This window comes from Pleuronectes platessa, chromosome 16 (assembly GCF_947347685.1).
Source record: "Pleuronectes platessa chromosome 16, fPlePla1.1, whole genome shotgun sequence".
NCBI lineage: Eukaryota > Metazoa > Chordata > Actinopteri > Pleuronectiformes > Pleuronectidae > Pleuronectes > Pleuronectes platessa.
Window position 1 is genome coordinate 19,952,653 of NC_070641.1, and position 22,219 is coordinate 19,974,871.

The following is a 22,219-nucleotide window of genomic DNA, read 5'->3' on the forward strand; positions in this document are numbered from 1 at the left end:
ACATTCTGGGTGGAGGTGATTATCAAAAAAGCTCAACGTCATCAGGGTGGAGGAGATCATATTGTCATATTGTCATATTATCATATTGTCATATTTACTGAATGCTGATGCATCCTCTTAAAACTCAATCACCTCTAATGCTGAAAGTGAAAAGCAGAACACTGATCATCAGCTTTTCAAGGTTTCCATCACGATCACAGTGAAGCAACACAGTCAACTCAAAGACTGTTTTCTGAAGCTCGCGAGGGAATCATGAGTTATTGGCTTCCACTGAAAGAAGCATTGCATTTATATATATATATATATAGTTTCTTAAGGGTCTGCGTTATAATGTTTGGGGCTGTTTCAGGGCTGGGCAATCAAAACTCAAATGTCTCCAACAATAAAAGAATAAAACATGACTGAAATATATATTTTAGGACTTCACATGCAAGACAGTTGTGCATGAATAATACAACATCTGCACTGCCGGGCTGTTTTCTTCATGCACATTGGAAGAATCGCAGGTTACACTTGTGGACGATCAGACCCAGATGTGTCAACCGAGTAGAGAAGAGACCTCCGCTCTAATTATCAGGTTCAAAAGAGACGGAGCAGAAACAACCATTCGTCTCCTGCTCTTCAGACCGATGCAGCCGACAATTAGCTAACGTAGCTAACCAGTAGCAGACCGCAAATAAAGATGGAGGACAGGTCAGCTCCCAAAAAGTGAAGCCAAAGCGTTTTGAGTTGACCTTAGTCGACATCCGTAAATGTCGGCTATCCTTTTCACCGCAGTGCCGACTTTTGCCGATTACTTGATTTTTTTTCTAACATCCCGGTTCTGTCATTTACATACACACTGTACCTCCTGCCATGACTGTGTCCTCAGTGGAGTTAACCAGGTGCTTCCAGTGCATTAACATGTCCTGCGGGATGCACTCATGCCCACGTGCATTGTTAAACGTATAAAGTACATGTCATGGGGTCGGTTGGTGGGGGTGGGGGGTGAGGGGGGGGTGAGCTATGTAAATGCCCTGTCATGGTTGCAGGATAATCTGGAGTGAGGGCTCCCTCTGCTGGACCCGCTCGGTGAACAATGTGAAATCTGTGAGAGTCACAGTGCATCCTCCACACAGAGCCTCATCTGTCCTGCTTTTCATACGGGAGCATTGTAATCGATTACAAGAGGAATTGAGTTACAGAGAAACACAGCTGCAAAGTATAATCCATGTCAATGTTAGTGTGGGAGACACTACTGTTGAGTTAATGGTACGATACTGTTAAATATTGTTGTATTCCAATGGCTGCTTTAATGTACCCCCCTTTGAATATTTGTCTGGTTCAATACTGTCATGGTAGAAAGTTGTGTTCTCAGGCTCCTCTGAGAATCTGAATCAGTTATTCTCTCTGTACCATGTACACATGTTAAATCTCTGTTAACCACCTGATGTAACACTAGGATCTACAGACAGGGGGTGAGTGTCATTGTTTTCCATTGTGTTGTATGTGGTGATATAAAGCGGCATACAGTCGATCGGGGGGGATTCATGTAGTATCACTGAATGTGTTGTACCCTCCGAGTTAGTGACAACACAAATACTGTTAATCGTCTTCTCGGCGTTTTCACATTGCAGTAAGTTGAATTAGGGAAAGTAGCTTCTCTAGAAAGTGCCTTAGCCAGTACCCAGGATAGCAGATAGGTGGCGCACAGCGAAATAATAAAAAGGAAGATAGACAGAAACACATAGATCTGCACAGGGTACGAGACAGACACAATTCTCTATTTTATGATAGATTCTGTAGATCTGTGAAGTTCCATGAAGAGAGTGACCTGGATTTAAAGGTGTAACGCTCATATACGGTTGTTCTTACACTCATTGGACTGGCTGTTGATCACCAGGTATTAAGCATCTCGTTTTATTTTATTGTAACGCCTCTTTTTTTAAAGCCCAATAAATGAATTCATACAGAAAACGTGTTTTTCCTCCTCTCTGACCGAGTCATTTAGTAGAGAGGGAATGTGGGTTGATGGGATAGGATGTCAAAACAAAATACATTTTCAGGGACTGACAGTTAATAGTTACAAGTGCGTGAAAGAAAAAGTGCAGCATTAGAGGAACTGTATGAAAGTGTGCGTGAATGTACTTTAAAGCACTTTGAGTGATCAATAAGAAACTGGGGTATATGTTAGATTAGTGTCATGGAAAAGTATGAATCACATGAGATTACAATAAGGAGGAAATCACAGCAGGTTGCAATTAAAATCAAGTATATTTTAAATTAAATAAATGAACATAAATTGTTCTTATTAATAGAAGAATGGCATGTATTTGGATAAACATTCTGAATGCAGACTGGGGGAGACTGGCATCAAACCCGACGACCCTCTGGTTAGTGTATATATATATATATAGTGACCCATACCTTTTAAACTTAACATAGACTCCATCCTGGATTCGTTTGATTGATTATCATAGTGCACTTCCACTGTTCCTCCACTAGATGGAGACAGAGGCTGTGTCTCTTTTTAATTGTCCCAATGGGAAATTTGTCTCGGGCCAAACAGCCCCAAACAACAAGCCTCTTTCAGCCTCCCATTGGACCACAGAGGAGAAATCCGGTTAAACACAAACTGAATGTTCTATAGAGGTATAGGAGTTACTCTACAGGTTGTATTACACGTCATTAGTTTTAACACATTAAACTCATGGTGACTGGTAACTGAACATTCCTGTTGTCAGAGGTCTTGAAGGTTCATGGCCAGGAGATGGCACATTACTACAAAAGTAGTAATGTTGCTGTGATGCTGGGAGAAAGGGGACTTCTTTTGAGTGTGTGTGTGTGTGTGTGTGTGTGTGTGTGTGTGTGTGTGTGTGTGTGTGCGCGTGTGTGTGTATGTGTGTGTGAGTGTGTGTGTGTGTGAGTGAGGGCTCTAGCGGCCCTGAGCAGTTGTAACACAGGCTGCAGATGTACTGTTCCACAGGAAGCCACAGATCACTGCTGTGTGTCCCGTCCTCACCTCGATGTGTCACTCTCTGCTCTCTGACTGCCACAGAACATGAGTCACGCCGAAGGTCACCTCTAAGCTGCCACTTGTATCATCATCAATTACAATAAGGGATCTCAAGTCATCTTTGACCTTTGGCGTCCTGTGCTCACCAGCGGCTGCCGTCTGGGGCACGTTTGGTCCCTGCGATGACAGCCGAGCCCAAAAAGTCTCATTTTCACAATAGACAGGGGCTGAATATTTAGGTGACTAATCCGTCGGGGGGGAAGTGATACATCACATTGCAAACGACTGTCACAACAATGCTGCTGTGTCATTAATTTCGGTCCTGACAACGAGGCTCAAACATCCTCCGAGCCGCGGCGGCTGTGCTCTGCATGAGTGAGAGGATGGAGAGTGCAGGATTGATGAACTCCAGCCGGCGAGAAGCTTCTGGACGAGGACTTTTAAAAAGACACACAGCTCAGACCCTGACGGGGTAATCATTGACCTTATCAGCCACTGCAGATATACTGTTATAGTCATCTTGTGGTATGGAGCAGTAAAACCCATTTTTATTATTCTTTTGAGCCTTCCGTGGAAAAAGCCCCTCTCCATCCTATAAAAAGTTCTTCTTCTTCTACTTAGTCATATGCTGAGGAATCCATGTGAAGGATGTTGACTTCAGTCTCATTTTTATATAATGAGCAGGAACCTTTTTATTTCTTGGAACAGCTTGGTACATATCCAATCACTCCTATAAAATAAGACAAGTCGTCTCCTGTGGCTCTGTGCAGGGGTTGAACACCTCGGAGGGATTGATAATAATTATGATGGGAGGGGATTTAAAGCAGAAACTAGATGGAACCGTATTCATGTAGTGATTTTCCAGTCCCATCTGCCACTCTTGTTAATTACAGTAAAAGTTGCATTCACCCATTCATACAAGTGCAAAGTGCATTCACACAGCAGTCAGGGACAATTTGAGGGTTCAGTATCTTGCTCAAGGACACTTCAGAGTGCAGACTGGAGGAGCCGGAATCGAACCACCAACCCTCTGATAAGTGAACGACCCTGGTTGCTGCAAATCGTTGTAAATCATCTTTATTTTGCAGAAATTACACTGAATTCGAGTGTTTGCATAGAGACGCTGAGCTGAGGAGCTTCTGTGAAATTAATAGTTTGTCTCTTGGCAAACAGGACAGAGAGAACAGTGTCTCTCTGTTCTCTCTCTATCTCTCTCTCTCTCTTTCTCTCTCTAGGTCTCTTCTCTTTCCTAACCTTTTCTGGCAGGATTAATTAAATGCCACTCCAACAATCTGTTGCATGCCAGAGCAAGGAGTGGACCCTTTGTGTGTGTGTGTGTGTGTGTGTGTGTATGTGTGTGTGTGTGTGTGTGTGTGTGTGTGTGTGTGTGTGTGTGTGTGTGTGTGTGTGTTTGTGTGTGTGAGAGACCTCTCTCCTACCTGCTGCTCTGCCTCAACAGATCAGAGTCTCTCCCTCCTCCCTGGTTGGCAGCCTGCACATCTTGTGTATCGCAGCTGCCGAGGTTGAAATATCATTTATAATATCATCAACGACATCGCTTTTCAATTACCCAGAACAACAAAGACATCCCGAGTGCCTATCTGAATGTGCCAGGTAGCCCCGAGCTAACCTGCAGACGTCAGAGCGGTGCCGACTCTCCATCGTCTCAGAGCAGGCGTGGCTCGACATTATCAGGCCGAGGGCTGACGTGTCAAGTCGCCCTGCGGCTGGACGGCTCCCTATAGTGGAGCTGTTCTATAAGGCACCAATAATGAATCAATGCAATAAATCATTTTTATCTTGTTCACTTTGTTATTGTAGGAAATTCCCAGATCATCTTACAAAGCCTGGCATTCACCTTCAAAACAGAAGCCTGAGCAGAAAGTGAGAGTTCCTTGAAGGCGGAAAAAGAAACCGAGTTTTACTATTATTACTTTTTTATATTCCCATTCAGACACATCTGTCATTTTATGAAAGTCATTGCGTCATTTTGATTTCCCCTCAAAAAGGATATGAAGTTTATTTTGTCTACTTTTCTTCAGGGCTATTCGGTAAACCAATATAATAAAGCAAGTAATGCTACTTATTTAAAACCAGCATTTTAGTATTGTGAGGCTGTTGCAGATACTAACTAGCACCACAGAGTGTAACTTATAATATTTAGTTTTTCCTTGAAGCCAATTGCAGCTCCTTCACAGGTGAAGTAAGTGATTTAAAGTGAGCTAGTCATTAAAATTCAGACATTAAAAGGTTAAATGTCATGTTTGTATCGCGACAATTTCACGTCACTACCCAGACTGCACTGGGACATAAACAACAATGGTGACCCCTATTTTTTAAATGAAATATCAACTAGTTCGGTCCCACTTGTGTTTTCAGTAACGTTACATGTCTTTATTTAACTTTCTAGTTTGCCAGTGAGTTGCTGGTGCGATGTTAGCAACGTTAGCATGAGAGTTGTATCTCTGTGTCAGCTACACTCAGTCCTGTGGCCTCTGCTTTCATTGCCTTTGTTTGTCTGTGAGCAGGATTGCGTGAAATCTTCAAAACCAATTTGACTGATTTATGGGTAGGCTCTATTGACCAAGAAAGAACCCATTAACCTTTGGAGCAGATTCAATGAAGAGGGCGGCTCCTGGAGTCACGTTTTCACTTTCTTTTACATAACGAGACAGGGCGTTAGCCTCGTGGAGGTGTGCACGCTCTCCGAGTGCCGGGCTACTTACCGCCACGCCAAGGAGGTGAGGTTGATCCAGGAATTTCTTTTCACTTTCAATATGAACTAACATTAAAACTCCCAGTTTAATGGCATCTCCACCTTCCATAAAATAGCACTAAAATCACGCTTTAGAAAAGACATTAACAACTGAAGTTGGCACAAAGCTCCCCCCCCCCCCCCCCCCCCGCGGACCCATACGCATAATTCACTTGGGTGAGGTGCAGCTTTAGAATTATTTTATTACCTCTGCTAAGGAGGTCATGTTTTTGTCTGCGTTTCTTTGTTTGTCTGTCTGTTAGTTAGTTAGTTATTAAGTTAGTTAGTTAGTTAGTTAGTTAGTTAGCATGATCACGCACAGAACTACTGGAAGGTTCAACACAGAACTTGGTGGAAGGATGCAAATAGGGGTCAGGGAAGAACACAACACCTTTTAACCGACACTAGTGAGTGTGGTGAGTGTTGGGCCTTGGCTGAGGGGCTACACTCCTCTGAATACCATATACTTGACTCTCTGGGGGGAACTGTGTCCTCGCCGCACTCTGTCTCTACTCCCTCTCTAAGCCTACTGGACACTCTGTCAGCTGGTATTATAAACCGTGAGGCCTCCAGAGCACGTGAGAGAGGCTACGTGAGAGACTCGTGTTTTTATGAGCTCTTTGCAGTCGGCACCTGAATGCACTGTGCCTCGTGCACTTTGTTTCCGACGAGCTGCAGCCGGGTGATAAAACATGTACATCTCTACAGTGTCTCGGTTTTCCAGTTTCCCCCCCCCACACACCTGAATATACCTGTTTGGTTTGAGCAATTTACATTCTTTTTAAATCTGTGTGTGTATCTTTATGTGTACACGTCTTTAAATCTGCTTGAGCTGCTCCCCCCGCGACCCGACCCCGGATAAGCGGATGACGATGAGATGAGAGATGAGATATTTACAGCAAAACGTACACAAAAGAAACATTTGACCTGTTATTTTGTAACATTTTCTAAAAAGTATAGCAACCAGATGTTTCGCTCATTGAAAAAAATGTAAACCTTTTTAGATTAAAACTTTTAGTAGAAGCAAGAAGAAATACCAGAAATAAAGATAAGCACTACCGAACCAATCCGCTGTGTTTACTCAAATTATCACTTTAAGGGTGAAAGTAGCTCACAGGGACTTATTGAGCCGACTCAGCGAGCTGGGCCACACTGTGTCTCCTCCCGTCTATCTCCGTCCCTCCATCTTTCTCTGCATCTCACTTCAGATAAGGAGGGATATGTTGTCTCTCTGTTTCTCCATCTCTCCGCATCTCAATCACTGCTCCCAACTCCCCCACATCCTCCCAGTGATATGAGTGTGTGTCTGACTCATTCTAAATCGGGACATGTGACCCAGAAAACTACAGATAAAGCATATTTCATCTGCCATCTATACGACTATGATATTTTGTTGGGAATACAGTTCTACACAGCGTCCGACACTTTGGTTTCTCATCTCCAGGAAAAGTCGACAAACTTATATCAACCTGTCACTTCTTTGTCAACACGCTCCACAAACAATTTTTCTATATATCCAAAATATAAATTCAAGATATCGTTTTTCAGGGCTATTTTATTTCTCAGAACTCTTTTATAGTCGGCAAGTTCTATTAAAACAGATGTTATCCAGTATCGTTGCAGCATTTTCAGGTGTTAAACGATCTTGACTGGTTTGAATATGCAGACAAAAGGAATTAGGAGTGTGTGAAAGTTGGTGTGCGTTGTCGTGTTTACACAACTTCCTTCCAGACAATCAAGATATCTCTCCGTCCATTTTCTCCTCCTCTTCCCCTCCGCATCACGTGTCACTGATTTCACAGCCCAGAATGAAAACTTAAAACTTAAAATGTTAAAAGTTATATTTCTGTGAAGATTGATAATAAATCATTACACCTCTCCCTCACAGCTCAACCAGTTTTAACGACTCAGAACTGTGTCTGACGTAGATGGTATTTGCAGAATGGTAACAGGATGAGAAAGATGACTGGAGATTACAGATAGTCCCACGTCTCGTCTTCTGCTTTGAGGTTTGCTGGACGTCAGGTAAAGAGATAAATTATTGCAGTGAATCAAAAGAGAAACAGAGAGAACATATTGCACGAGCAGCTGCAAGGACAGATTAACAGAATCGCTACAGTCAATGGCTAAGGAGAAAACACACAACTATTCAGCTAGTGCACAAACCGAACGTCTCTCTCCCATAACAACATCTCATGTTTTCTCACCCGATAGTTTAACTGTCTTACATGTTTTTTTGTTTATTTGTTTCTTGTCCTCGGAGGAAACTCAAGGTTCTTTACAACAATCTGCAGGACGTCTGAACCTCCAGGGCACCGACTCCGTCCGGTTCACTGTGACCCTGAAGTTTTGTTTTGGCCACAGACACTGAAACTTTGTCTTCCAGGCTAAAGAAGCATTTAGAATGTAAATGGGATTTTGTGTAAACAAAGAATAAATCAACGACCCGACTCCTTGAGTGTCTCAGTGTACAGAACAAAATGGAAAAACTACAAAACATTAAAGGTCTGAGAAGTAAAATACTTTTTTGCATGGTCAGTTTTAACCCTCAATTAAAGAATGTTAAACTTTTAATATACAGATGCACAGATTCGGTTTGTTATAATACAAATGTGGGTCATTCCGCATAAATAAACACAACATAAACATGTTTTCTATGTGTATTTTATATGTGTTCACCTGCCATTATGTTAGCCATTTGAACATTTACTCATTTGTCTGCTTACACAGTGTAAGGCTGGAGATATTCCATCTGCCTTTAACCACACGCACACGTCATGGCTGCCTGGCGTACCCTGTGTCCGTTTGGTGCGACCAACTTTAAATTTGGAAGTTCTATGTAGTCTTAGTTTTGTGGTGCGCCCTCTAGTGGAATACTCCAGGAACATGTGCAGTAGACATCCTGTTGTCCACGTGAGCATGTGGCTAAACAGAAAGTATCTCTTTATCTCTCGCAATACCACTTTGTACCTCAAGAGGTGCTGGTGATAGTGAACCCATTTGCAAAGCATGCATGCAGCAGATAAGGAATAACTGGTGCACAGAGAGATGTGCAAAAAAGGTCCAGGGGGCAGCCTGACGAAAGGGAAAAGGAGAGAGGGGGAACCAAAAGTGCATTTTGATGGTAAAAGGCTGCCATCTTGTTGTTTGGAGTAAGGGGTTCACACCGTACGCGACACACATTTTTGTGAAGCCCTAAACGCACAATTTGAATTTCATTTGAATTTATTGGGTTCATAAGGAACCAATAAATACTGTGAGTATTCATCTGGTCTCCTCCGACACTGCGTAACGCGTCCAACTGTGGTTTTACACATTGACTTTCTATATGTTATCTCGACCAGTGAAATATGTGCGTCGTGTTCCGTGTGAACGCAGCATCAGGATTCGACAGTCGGCCCAATTCTTACACATTGTCCCTTTAAAAACGTGTCCTCCATCAAACAAGCAAGACATGAGCAGGTTAAACCCACAGGTCAGGGGTCAGAGGTCAGGGTTGAGTCAGTCACTCAGTCAGCAGAACCCCAGAGCAAAGACATGATGCAGAGCCAAGTCGGCACAGGACAGAAAACTGTTCTTTTGGGCATTTCTTTCATTGTGTGTTTACTGTGTCAAGTCCTGAGTTTGTAAAGCTTTTTCTTGAACATATGGGGGGGTGGGGGTGGGGGGGGGGCCAGACTAGTAGGTGCTCTTACGGCTGCCGCTGCCTCCCATGCCCTGTGCGGGCAGCTTGCTCATCTTGTCCTTCAGTCCCTTCAGGTTGTACAGCTTGCTTAGGCTGAGGGTAAACGGAGCCTTTCCGTCCTCCTGCCTGTGGGCCCCCTGCACAGACTCCTCCTGGTTCTGATAGTGAGGACGGAGCTGGGACGAGTGGACACCAGGGGCCGGGGCTCTTGGGTTCGGATGCTGCCTCTGCAACTGTCCGCTCCTCATCCTGCTCTCAGTCACTGGGGGCAGTCGAGGGAGGAGGGCCTGGCTCACACTGCTGGGAACCTCCACCTGCTTCCGCCCAGTCGCAGAACCGACAGCACCCACTGGTTGAGGAGGTGGTCTGGGTGGTCTGTGAGGAGAAGGACCCCCGTCCTGCAGCTGTCGTCTCAGAGACTAGGAAAACAGCAGAGAAGAGGTATCACAAGTTCTGTGTGACATAAAAGATTTGCTGCAAATGGAACACGAGACGTATGTGGCTGCGAATATGAGCTCAGTTTTACTATCACTTCTTTTTAATGTTACATGACGGACCCGAGTCAAAACGTGACAGCAGCACCTCACTGACTTCAGGAAGGTGTCGACTCAGGCCCGGGTGAGGGAGTTAGAGACCATCAGACTTTTGCACGTTCATAAATGTTGCATCAGAGCGAGCGTGTGCGACGCTTCATTAAAAGTGTGTCACTTTAATTCACACACACAGTCTTGAAGAAGTATCGTGTGTTTCAACTTAGTGACGCTCCACTGGTGCATACTCAACATACCTAACACACACACACACACACACAGACACACACACACAGACACACACAAGGAATGCTAAGATAGTATAGTGCGTCTCATACATGATAGATCGATAGAGATTGAATGGTCGGACAGACAGACGGGCGGGTGACAGACAGATAGACGGGCGACAGACAGACAGACGGGTGACAGACAGACAGGCGGGCGACAGACAGACAGGCGGTCGACAGACAGATAGACGGGTGACAGACAGACAGGCGGGCGACAGACAGACAGGCGGTCGACAGACAGATAGACGGGTGACAGACAGACAGACAGACGGGCGACAGACAGACAGACGGGCGACAGACAGACAGACAGACCTAATGGTTATATAGGTTCCACTGTAATCTGGTAATGTACAGTGACGCCTCTGTGGCTCAAAAGTAATTCATATTTACTGACTTCATAATTAATTATTAATGATAAGATTTACATGTTTTATGAATAAAACCAACTTGTCACTTATGATAAGCCAACTTTAAAGGTTCATTTTAAATAAGTAAATAAAATAAGAATAAATATGTTAATTTAGGGAAGATGCTTATTGGATTTTTTACCAAATGTTAAATGAGAATGTAGATACTGCTCTCATGGGCTAGCTAGCGTAGCTTAGCTCGGTCACAAACAGGGTGAGACAGTTATCCTGACTCGGTCTGAAGGGAGCAGCCGATTGTGACAGTTGGGAGTCGACTCCATGCAAACAGCAGCGACTCCAGGAAGTCACTCCTCATACCAAAACAGGGCCTGGCACAACCAGCTTGTTGTTTCTACTCTTTAGATTTTCTGTACAGATAAAAACACACAAGATATAACATGTTGATCAGGGAGATGTAGATCGGGAATGTTCCCCCTGGTTTCTTTATCCTCACCTGACCTCACCCTTGAGAAGCACACTCTAAGGTGCAGTCTATGTTCTTATGATTCAAGTCTAGTCCCAGAACTACTCACACTTCACCATAATTGAAGATGTGATGGTGAATTGTAGTAGAGAATAACCCTGGATTATCTATTATTATTATTTTATCAGGTATCTATATTCTTCTCCTGAGTCCAGACGAGTGTACTGTGATAAAGTCGGTTATAAGTATCATCTCTTTTTGGACTTAATTATAGTTTTCTTTGATATAAATTCGATTTAAATGTCTCATTATTTTCTACCCACATCAGAATAACAAAACCAAGCTCATGTTTGTAGTTTTATTACAGCGGTGACATCACAATCAATACAAAAAAACAATACAGTATACTGTGTATATTAAAGTGCGAGTGGTATCAATGTCCTCATTTTAACCTTCTAACCTTTTCTCTTAAACTCGTCTCTGTTAAAATCAAAAACTGTTTTTCTTTATCCTTTGAAGTTGATTGTTGTGAGAAAACCAAAAATCGAAGAAATCTGAAGTTTTGTCAGAACTTCACTTTTCATATTCAGGGATCTTCATTTCCCCGACCGGCGAGATGAAAACATCTTTGACACTTGATGCTTGATTATTAAATTGATGAAACAAACTGCAAAAGGTTTTTCAAAGGGTTGATATACCTTTGTGATGAAATATTGTTGTGATCGATTTTTTAAAAGTGGATCAGTCGTGACCTGTGTTTGACCTTCATGTCCCCGATTGTGTTTGGAAAAGTTAAAAAGAACAAATGGTTGTGTCGTGATTAACAGAGAATTGAGTTTGAACAAAAGGATGGGAACATCTTTTGTTTTCATACCTTCTGTCTCTCAGTCTCTCTGGGTGACTGAGGTCTGTCTCTCCCGTCCTCCTCCTGCTCCTCGTCTGGTCTCACGCCGTCCTTTGTTGTGTTATTGTTCGATTCCCCCGGAGCTCCTCCTTGGTTCATCACTCGTTTACTGTTAGCGGCTTGAGGTTGGGCCCTCTGGTCTATTTCCACCACCTCTATCGATTCTTGATGATGGTCGGCTCCTGCCTGGTCACCTCGTTCTGTCGGCCTCTCTTTAACACTGAGTTTCATCATCTTCTCATCTTTGTCATTGTTGGCGTCCTCCTCCGCCCAAGTCGTATTGTTCACGTGCACTGGACCAGCAGCAGTGCACGTTGCAGCACTTGGGCCATTTGAGAGCGTGGAGCTACCGGGATCCCCCGTCGGCCCGTGGTTGGGTGAACCCGCTCGGTCGAACACCGGGTCGTGCAGAGGAGAACTGCTACATTCGAAATACTCGTCCGATGTGGTGGAGAGATTGTCCCTCGGTGACATGTACCCGTCGGGCGTGGGGGTTTGAAAGTCTGGTGTGTACGCCCGTGGGTCTGGAGTGTGTGTTCGTGAGTCCGGGGTGGGGGTGCGGGGAAGAAATCCGTCCGGGGTCGGCGTGCGTACGGGAGAAATAACCGTCTGCAACTCTCGCTCAGCTGTCACGTGTGTGTTGGTGCGTGACCCTCCCTGTGCTTTAGGGCTCTGTGGGGATTCTTGGGAGGTAATACTGATGTGTGTGTTGTGTTTTGGTTTAATGTGTGTGTGTTGTGCTGCAGTGACACCAGGGCTACCACCGTGCTGACTGTCTTTGGGTACGTGTGCGTTAATCGTGGCAGATTCAGGCGCGTTCCCTTCACAGTATAATATTCTCTGAGGCTCATGTGCTCTTGCGAGGTATTTTCTGCCCGTCACCACATTTTCACCTTTGTCATTCGGCACTTCGGTAAAGTCAGAGGTTTTCTCCGGGGCCCTGGTGTGTGTCTGTTCTGCGGCTGCACATTCACTCTCCTCCTTCTTCTTCGGGGGGTTTTCGCTTTCTGATGGCGTCAAACTCTCGGGCTCAACTTCTTTCTGAGTTCCTTCTTGAATATTCACACTCGGTGCCTTCGGTGCATCAGCGGTCACACCGTTGGACTGGGCTTGATGTTTGGCTTCAGCGGATGATTGTGTTGCTGCTCTGTCATCGTGTGGTCCATCTGGTACGTCATCCTTCATCTCCTGGGAAGTGGCATTCTGCTTCTGCTGTGGAGCTTCTTCGGATTTCCTGGCCGGGGTCCCCGGTCTACTGACAACACTGATCTCTGGCAGCTCCTGGCCGTCAGGGGTGTGACCGCTTTTGATAACCAGATGGACAGTGCGAGGTTTAGGGACGGGTGCACCCGGGGTCGATGGAGGGGGTGCAGAGGTCGGAGGGAGGGGAGGCTGTAGAGTTGTAGAAGAAGAGATAGGAGGGGGAATGGAAGAGGAGCAGCTGGGTGAGGGCACAGAAATACAAACACTGGTAGCTGTCCTTGTGTGCACTGCAGTGGAGGCTGTGTGGTGTTTTTTAGAGAGGGCGGTGGAAGTGACAGGTGGAGGATGGTGAGGAGAAGCAGAGGAGGTGGGAGTCTGGAAGTTAGGTGTTTCTGAGGAGTTGTGTGGCTCCGTGTGGGAATCCGCCTGTGACACCTCTGTCTTTGTGTGTGTGTGTTGTTCAGAGACACCCGACTCCAGGGTGTGTGTCCCCTGCACTGCTGTGGATCCAGGGAGGGACTGCGGCTCGGGACTGCTTGTCGTTTTGGTTTGTGCGCTGTGTGAACTCCTGCCAGTGTTGGTAGGGGATGTGTTGCTGCTGGATGCAGAAGGTGTGTGTGCACTGAGGTGAGGTGCAGTGTTGTGACCTGTACCTTGGTTGGTGGGCGTGTTTGAATGCAGTTCACTTCCTGTGTGGAGAGCCTGATTTGTGTCTTTGACAGGTTCAGACTTCAGCCCCGATGTGGGTGATTTCTCTTCAGGTGCTTCTCCTCTGGTTTTGATGTCATCAGGTGCCGCGCTCGGTTGTGTTGCCTGATTACCGTCCACCACACACTCTTCAGCGTTTGCTTTATTTTGTGTTGCCTGGTGTTTGTTCCTCTCCTCTTGATTGGGAGTGGACTGCCTGCGCTGGGCCACCTCGGGCAGGATTTCCTCAGGCCTGCTGAAGGGACTGCTGAACCTGACTGCCTGGCTTGTTTCAAACCTCTCGGTTCGCTGCAGATGGACCTGAATTGGTTTGCTGCTATCCCGGACGTTAATGAATCCGATCACATCACTAGGGGGGTCCGGCTCTGGCCAGGTCGGTATGTATGAGATCAAGTTGGCCTTCTCCAAATGGGAAAGTCCAGGATGGAGGGGGGGATCCTCCTGTGGAGAGTCTTTACTGCTCTTCTTCTGCCCCCTCTTCTTACTTCCTGGGACTTCAAGGTTCTCAGATTTTTGGGGCTCTTTGGGACCAGAGGGCGGGTGCATGCTGGGGTTCCCGGCCATAAGCACGGCGTATTTAGGGTTGTACATTTTCCTTAAATCCGCAGCAGACGGAGGGGCGACGGGTGCCGGCTCCCGGACGGGCTCGGGCTCCTGCTCAGGGTCCATGGCCACCTGCCGGAGGTCAACCGAGCTGGAGGTCACGTAGAGGACGCGGAACAGCGTGTCGAAGGAGTCCACCGCCTGGCCTGTTACCACCGTGACCAGGTTTCTGTCCAGCCGCGAGGACATCCAGGTGAAGCTACAGGACAGGAATAAAAACCAAATGACTCTTCACTGACGTTACACTGAGGCAGAGCAAACAGCAGTAACACAAGTTGGCTGATGGTATTCTGATTGGAATGCAGCAGATGCCGAGCGACACATTCCGTGTTCTTGTAAACCTGTCAAGCAATTACTGTGCAATTAAAGTGTCTGAGATGAAGAGGTCAGACATCACTGACGTGTAGAACAGATGACTTCATGTTTCAGGATTTTCAGTAATGTTTATTCGTCCCTTAAGTTTCTGCTCCCTGAGACTGGGCGACTATACGTGTATATGTGTGATGTGGATGTTCACGGACTTTATGGAACCTGGAGTACAGAGTCTAATCTAAACTCCAGCGTGGATGCATTTATTTCTCTTGTGCACGGGATACATTTACAACCAGTTTATCTCGTTTGCAGTGAGCGCTACAGAACATTAAGAGACTCTGCAATCTTTATTCATATCTGTCCACTTCCCGCTCACAGACGAAAGGCAGGTAAGGCACACAGGGATAATCTTTCATTCGCCCATTGTCTTTCATACGTTATCTCCTCCCTCACACTCGTCACACAAACACACACATGAGGGACACTGACCTGTACGACCCCGACATGGCTTTGTCTCCATCGATGAACATAAATCTGTGACCCAGTTGCCCTTTGACCCTGGAGCACGACCGAGTGCAGAACTCTGATCCTTCTGAGCAGCGAACACGGAGGTGCTGTAACACAAACACACACACACACAGCGTATATTTGTCTGTGATCTGCAAAAGGGTTACACAACATTAACGGCAATTAACACGATCACGACAAATATTCACAACAGCTAGTTTCAAGCAGGAAAGGAACTAAAATGACTTCTTATCTAGTGACCTTATTTTCCCTTTTGAATATTTATTGATGATGGTCAGGGTTTATACAAATAAAAACACTTTCTGTGCTCGGCCCACAGTTTATGTCCTATGGTTGCATTGGAAAGCAAAATAGAAACTGAACTGTTTAAAAATGTGGGCTGCTTCCATAAACATCAGTGAACTTTAATCGAGGTATGATATGATGTCAAGTATTTGCTCACTAAGCCTGTGCACACTGTTCCTTTTCATGTGTGCAGAGCCTTTGTGTGTGTGTTTGTGTGCGCGTTGATGTGTGCACGTATTTGTCTATTTGCTTTTCTGCATTGTGTACTCAGATAAACTTCACAAGAAATAGCCTCAATGAGCGGCAGTGGTAACATTTAACTAACACTCATGATAACAACCGGGTGGTATAATGTTGTAGTTATAAAAACAAGATTTCAGATAAGGGACTGTTGGCAGACACTGATGAGGAGGTTTGTGTTGGTCCAGAGAACACGTCCCAGTTTGAAGACTCCTTCACATGCATGAGAAATAAGCAGCCTACTTTTCCAGATGTCTGGAGGAAATGACAAGTCACTGTGGCCTCCGGGTTCCCATAAAGATACGGTGATCCTCTCGGGCATAGACTGGAAATATAATGTGGTCAGATCATGCTTTCAAAATGTTTGGTAACTTACGACTATACTACAAGGTGTAAATAATAGAATCCCAGTAAACCCCACTGTGTTCTGCTCATGGGAAGCCTGTTTATGCTGAACTGTTTGATTCTCTTTCATTAGTGATACTAGGAGATTTAACTCAATGAACCGCCCTGGTGCCACCCCCCCCTCCCACCCACCATTATTTGGGCTGTTGTAAGTTAACACATTGACCGGCACATTTTGACAGAGACGTAGGTTCAGATTCTTCTTTGAAGTTGCAGCTTCTCGTGCGAGGAGTCTCCGAGGAGCCCGGAGGATTCATTTCAGCGATTGTCTTGATGCAGCTTTTTATTAATTGTATGGCATGGTGCCCTCCCCCCCCTGGAACTACTTTTCTCCCTCCTCTCCCACCCTTTGCTTTCTCTTTCCCTCGGTGCATTCCTTTGGTGATTAGATAAAATCAGCAAATTGCTCTACTGGGTGTGTCCCTGCAGCTCTGAGCTGTGAATGAGGATCACTTACATAGTCATGCAAAGAATCTAGTCTGTGAGTACACAACCAAAGAGCAAACAGAAGAGAACAGCAACCCGGCCGAATGAGACATGACCCGTTTTGTGAAAATACTTAAACTAAGCTGTTAGCACACATCAGGTTGAAAGGTCAACGGAACAGAGGTGTAAAATACCAAGGAACCTCGTGGCTCTGATGGAATCTGGCACCTCTTTGCTGGCGTGGACTTATCTGTGCCTCCTCCCATCTAATCTATCAACTCCTCCACCTGCTCCTCCTGTTGCCACTTACAGTAAAAAAAAAGTCAGGCTGTTCTCAAGCTGTCACACCTGTCCTCTCCAACCTGCAGCTCAGCCTCAGCTCACAGGCAGACCTGTTACTTTAGGGAGTTTTGCGGCAGCTGTGCCCCGGGCGATCGGATTTTCCGGGAAACCACGTAGTTCCCTCAAGGATAAGCTTTGTCAAATGTCAGAGACCTATGTCCATGAGCACCATGAATAACCTAAATGGTTAAATACACATTATCAGCAGAGTGGGTCCCTGCAGGGTTTTAAAGGACAGACCCCAGGCACACATACAGGATGTGACCAGGATATGAATTATGCTCTCGGGTTATCAGCAGTCAAACTCCTCACTGCGCTCCATTAATCCACTCAATCCATTTATTAATATGCAGCTTTGTGAGGGAGGGAGTGAGTGAGCATCCACAAATAAAGTTCAGCCGGCTGTTGCCATTATTGATGTGCACTCCATATGCGATGTGAGCAGATTAAGAACAATCCCCCTTTGCATGCGCTTGTGCAGAATCTCCCAGGTACAGTACGACGAGGCACATGTGCTGGTTGAAAAGTGTGTGTTCACTGAAAACCTGCTCAAACCTTCATGGAACAACAGAGCCATGACATTCAACATAGGAAAAACCAATATGAAATATGAATATGTGACATATATTCTTAATTTCCAACAATTCTGCTATTTAAAATCAATCACTGCTAGAATCATCGTCTGTGGGTTTGTAAACAGATGTTATTAAATGACAAAAAAAACTTGCTATGGAGGAAAATGGATATATCTCTGAGAATGTGAGCTTCATTCACTTCACATCATGTGTTAACTCTCATAAGCCACATAAGCATGTTTCAGTTTATTAAGCACAAACTTCCACACGTGACTTCAGTATTTCCTGTTGTTTGCCTTATAGCCCAGATCCAGATGGTACTGAATGTCCGTCAGGCTCTGACTGCCTTTGTGTTTCCTTTTAGAGAGCTTGTGTGATAATCTGGTTTATATGCATCACTCATGTTCTCCTAAATACAGGGTTTAGCATCTTCAGGGTCTCACGGCTGCCAAACACGGGTGTAAAGCAGCGTATGATCAACACCACTTTGAATAAATTGCGTTTAAATTGTCTCCCTGGAGAAAGTAGGAGAACTCATCAACAGTGAGGCAGGAAGATGAAAAGCCTGAATTGAACTGACCCCACACTGAACTGTTAGTGGGAAACCATTTTACCTTCCATCTGCTGTTCTTGGCTACTAACACCTCAGCAGAGTCGTTTGTCTGAACAATTGTTGGCTTTGCACCAAATGTGAATTGTTTCTTAAGAATTGTTTTTAACGGACAACACTGTTTTATCTGCACATGTCACAACTTGCTTTTTCCCTGGGAGGGTTCGCTGAACGTCGTCTGAACGCTCCTGAGAGAGGAATCAAAATGTGGATCGGCAAAAGTGGATTTCGTCTTTTCTTTTCTTTCATTTTTAGGTTATTTTTCCGCACGATAGTTGGTTTGCAAATGTGTTTATGTCTTAAAATTACGTTTTTTTGGACGAACGGTTTATATTCACATAAAATCTCGGTGCGTTTCCGAACACGTGGGAATTATCCCCAGCTACCACAGGTCAAACGAGTTGCTCTCTATTTGTGAAATATTAGCTTTCTCAATAACATAATTATAAAATGTTATCATCAAATAACGACCATCATTAAATATGGTCCCCAGAAGATAATAGCATAAGAATCTATTTGGGAAAATGCTGCGTAATTTACTGACCAAAAACAGTTTTGATGGATTATGCTTTGAGTACAACTTAGACGTTTTCAATCATCACAATATGCAGACAGTATTAAGGGTTGTGGGGGGGTGGGGGGGTGCAGCAGCTCACCTTGAGGTGCCCCGCGTGCATGTTGGCCCTCTGACACATGGACAGGAAATGAGGTAGACTTGTGCGCTCCAACAGGATGTAGACAGAAACCCTCCTCTTGAAACCGGCGTCAAGCAAATCTCTGAAGATGTCCACGTCAGTGAAGACATCCATGACCACTGCGATCACCTGGAGAACACACAGTACAGTTCAGATGTGCTGTAGTATATGTACGTATGCACACACAGCTTCCTCATCACTTCGCAGCAGGAAGTTGATGATGATACTTGTACATTCAAAGGTTGTACAATAGTTTCCTCTTCTGCCAAAAAGAGCACATTCAAGTTGTTCCACCGGTTTGAGATGTTACGAGTGTTTCCCAAGTTTCTCATATGTTTGTTTTCCTGTCTGAAGCTCGCCAGGGAAACCACACACACACACACCTCTGAGAACAGGTGCTAAGGAATAAAACTTGCACCATCCGATGAGTCAGTCGCACTTACGCACATGCAACCTTCCTGGAAGAAATGCAGACACCCAGCAAATAGTGCTGCCGTGCGGGAGGTGGGAGGTGACGTGCGACACGTCCGATAAAGCAAGTTGCACTTTACTCTAGATGGTCCCATGTGGTTGGCTCTGTGTACTCTGACCTCAGACTCACACGGAGCCAAGGAGGATCACGAGGGGGACACCACAGTTCATATTTTGAATGGGTACAGCTGATGAATTCCACAGCCATGAAGCCATTAAAAGGAACCTGAGCACAGAGTTTTATTTGCTGACAGTATCTTTGGTTTTGATGATCAAAGAGGGTGGGGTCGATACAGCGGAGATACAGGGGAGCAGAATATTCATAAGGACTCTGTATATGTCTAAAACAAACAGAGACAGCTGAAGAGATGAATATTTCATAACATGTCCTAAAACCACAGACACTGATGATTTAAATGCTTCAATGGGTTATATTAGAAGTAAACTGAGTGTGTACATGTAGAGTTTTTCCATTTATATATCTATATCCATGTCTATGTCTATCTATAGAACAACACTCAGGTGTGTCCAGGTGTATCCAGGTGTGCACCCCCCCTCACGTACCTTCTGCGCCTGCGCAATCATCTTCCTCACGACCTCTTTGATGTGCGTCTGACCATCCATGGGTGGCTGCGCGTACACGGTGGCGCGCGTCACCCCCCGGTACGAGGCGCAGTCGGGCCAGCCCAGGTCCATCTGCGGCACGGACGTGTCCGACAGCTCGGGCCAGTACTGCAGCGACAGCGGGGGCTCGCCGTCCTCCGGGTCCCCCAGGAACAGCTCCATGCCCGGGTCGTAGGGCTCCACCGCCGCGGCCAGAGCCTCGATCTCCGGCTCCGAGAGGAAGCCCCGCAAGCCGCGGTCCTGCTGGAGCTTGACCAGCGCCTCGCGGCCATCCCGCAGCAGAGCCTCGAGCGCGAGCCGCTGGTCCTCGCAGTACAGGAAGCCCACTTTGGACTCGTGCGTGCGCAGGTTCACGTGGTTCTCATCCAGACACTGGAGCTGGGACAGAGCCATGACCAGAACCAGAAGTTCCCAGAGAACCACAACTCTCCAGAGAACCACAACTCTCCAGAGAACCACAACGCTCCAGGAGAACCAGAACTCTCCAGGAGAACCAGAACACTTCACAGTAAGGCACTTCAGGAAGTTCTCCACCCTCCGGGGGGAAGGAACCGCCTCGAGTGAAAGCAGCCGGGCAGCAGGTCTCCAGACACCGACAACAACTTCATGAGGTCCGCTGCTCCTCTCGTGACCCGCCGCGCTCCATTAACACTCACACATTACGGAGAGAAGCTCCCGAGACTCACGCACAAACACACGCACACACACACAAACCACACGCATCCCGCCGGCGGCACCGCCCGACAGGTGTGACACTGTCAGACAAAACACACCCACCCTCGCTGAGCAGAAACATGCACACCTCTGTCACGTGACATGTAGGGCTCTCCAACGACTGTGTGTGCGTTTGTGTGTGTTAGGGTAAGAGTTAGTTTGGGTTAATGATTAAGTTAGGGTAACGATTTGATTTGAGTTAAGTTTATGGTTAGGGCAAGGATTAAGTTGGGTTTAGGTTGTGTGTGTGTGTGTGTGTGTGTGTGTGTGTGTGTGTGTGTGTGTGTGTGTGTGTGTGTGTGTGTGTGTGTGTGTGTGTGTGTGTGTGTGTGTGTGTGTGTGTGTGTGTGTGTGTGTGTGTGTTGCCTGGACTAAGACCTACAGATACACGTGGTATCAGAGTGTGACTGTAGAAATGAAGCCTTCTGCATTAAGGCTTCAACCTGTCAGGTCCCTATGTACTCAAGTGAAAACCATCAGCATAGCACACACAACCTGCTCGGGGCTGTTCTACCTGTTCCGTCTTGTTCCCTCACTCCCCCCGTCACTGCCATGATGGGTGGAGAGTGTTTTGAGAAAAAGATCAAACTGAACCACATAATGACTTTTAAAGAAAGATGGTGAGATTAAGTTGAGATCAATGTTGTCAAAAAAACATTGACTGCAGGGGACAGACCACAAAAATTAAGATATTAAAATTAGCTATACAAGAAAGTTCAGTATCTATTTCCTGTCTTGGACAACGATCCCCACTCACATGTGAATATGAAGCCAGCTCCTTTAGTATTGGTTTCACCGCATATTAGTTAAGTTACACTAAATCACACGCCTCGAAGACAATAACAAGCGAACATCTGTCCTATGTTTGCAACAGTAAATAGAAAACAAGTCTTCACAGGGACAGCGGCCGACTCAAACACGTAGCCTCCAGGTTCTTTGGGGTAGTTATGTATCTTGCATGTTGGAATAACTTTAAATAACCCAACCGCACTTGATTAAAAGTCACATGCGGCCTGATCTCTGTGGCTGTGCACGATGTATTGGCACATGTCGTTATCTACTCCAGATTACTCTGAAGGTTGTTACTTTGCCGTGGGGGAGTACTATAGCATGTTGGGAGGTACTCATCAGTCAGTATGTGTACATGCATTATTCATTTACTGTGGTTAGGAGGGTTATGTTGTCGCCCTCGGGCAGACAGGAAGAAGAAACACAATGTTCATCACATGCATGATAGCTTTGTGGGAAGGTTAATGTCGGTGCACGAGTCTCGGGTTTCCTGTTTCATAGCGTGTTTAAGGAACAGGACATATACAAACCAGATTTGAATCAAATGATTAAAATGCAAATCTCTGTTTTAGTGTTCGGAAATGTGAAAGCATCCATCGCTTCTTGTTGTGGTTAAGTTTTCCCCTGTGTTTAGTCTGTACGTTGGTTTGTTTGTTAGCATGATTACGTAGAATAAACTAAACTAACTTCCATTATAGACTG

At 45.5% G+C, this 22,219-nt stretch overlaps 1 protein-coding gene across 3 annotated transcripts; it reads right to left on the reverse strand.

Moving 5' to 3' along the window:
* Positions 1-7,287: 7,287 nt before the first annotated feature.
* On the reverse strand, positions 7,288-20,822 carry LOC128458164 (protein FAM83G). 3 transcript variants are annotated; one of them, XM_053442856.1, is made up of 5 exons: positions 19,955-20,822; positions 18,881-19,048; positions 15,303-15,427; positions 11,958-14,700; positions 7,288-9,854 (listed from the first exon to the last, which is right to left on the reverse strand). In XM_053442856.1, exons 1-5 carry the CDS (start codon positions 20,405-20,407, stop codon positions 9,429-9,431), a joined length of 3,915 nt encoding a protein of 1,304 aa, XP_053298831.1. In that variant the 5' UTR covers positions 20,408-20,822; the 3' UTR covers positions 7,288-9,428. The 3 variants fall into 3 exon arrangements, with proteins under 3 accessions (XP_053298831.1, XP_053298832.1, XP_053298833.1); XM_053442857.1 differs by lacking the exon at positions 19,955-20,822 and adding an exon at positions 19,363-19,400; XM_053442858.1 differs by lacking the exon at positions 19,955-20,822 and adding an exon at positions 19,303-19,381.
* Positions 20,823-22,219: the final 1,397 nt, after the last annotated feature.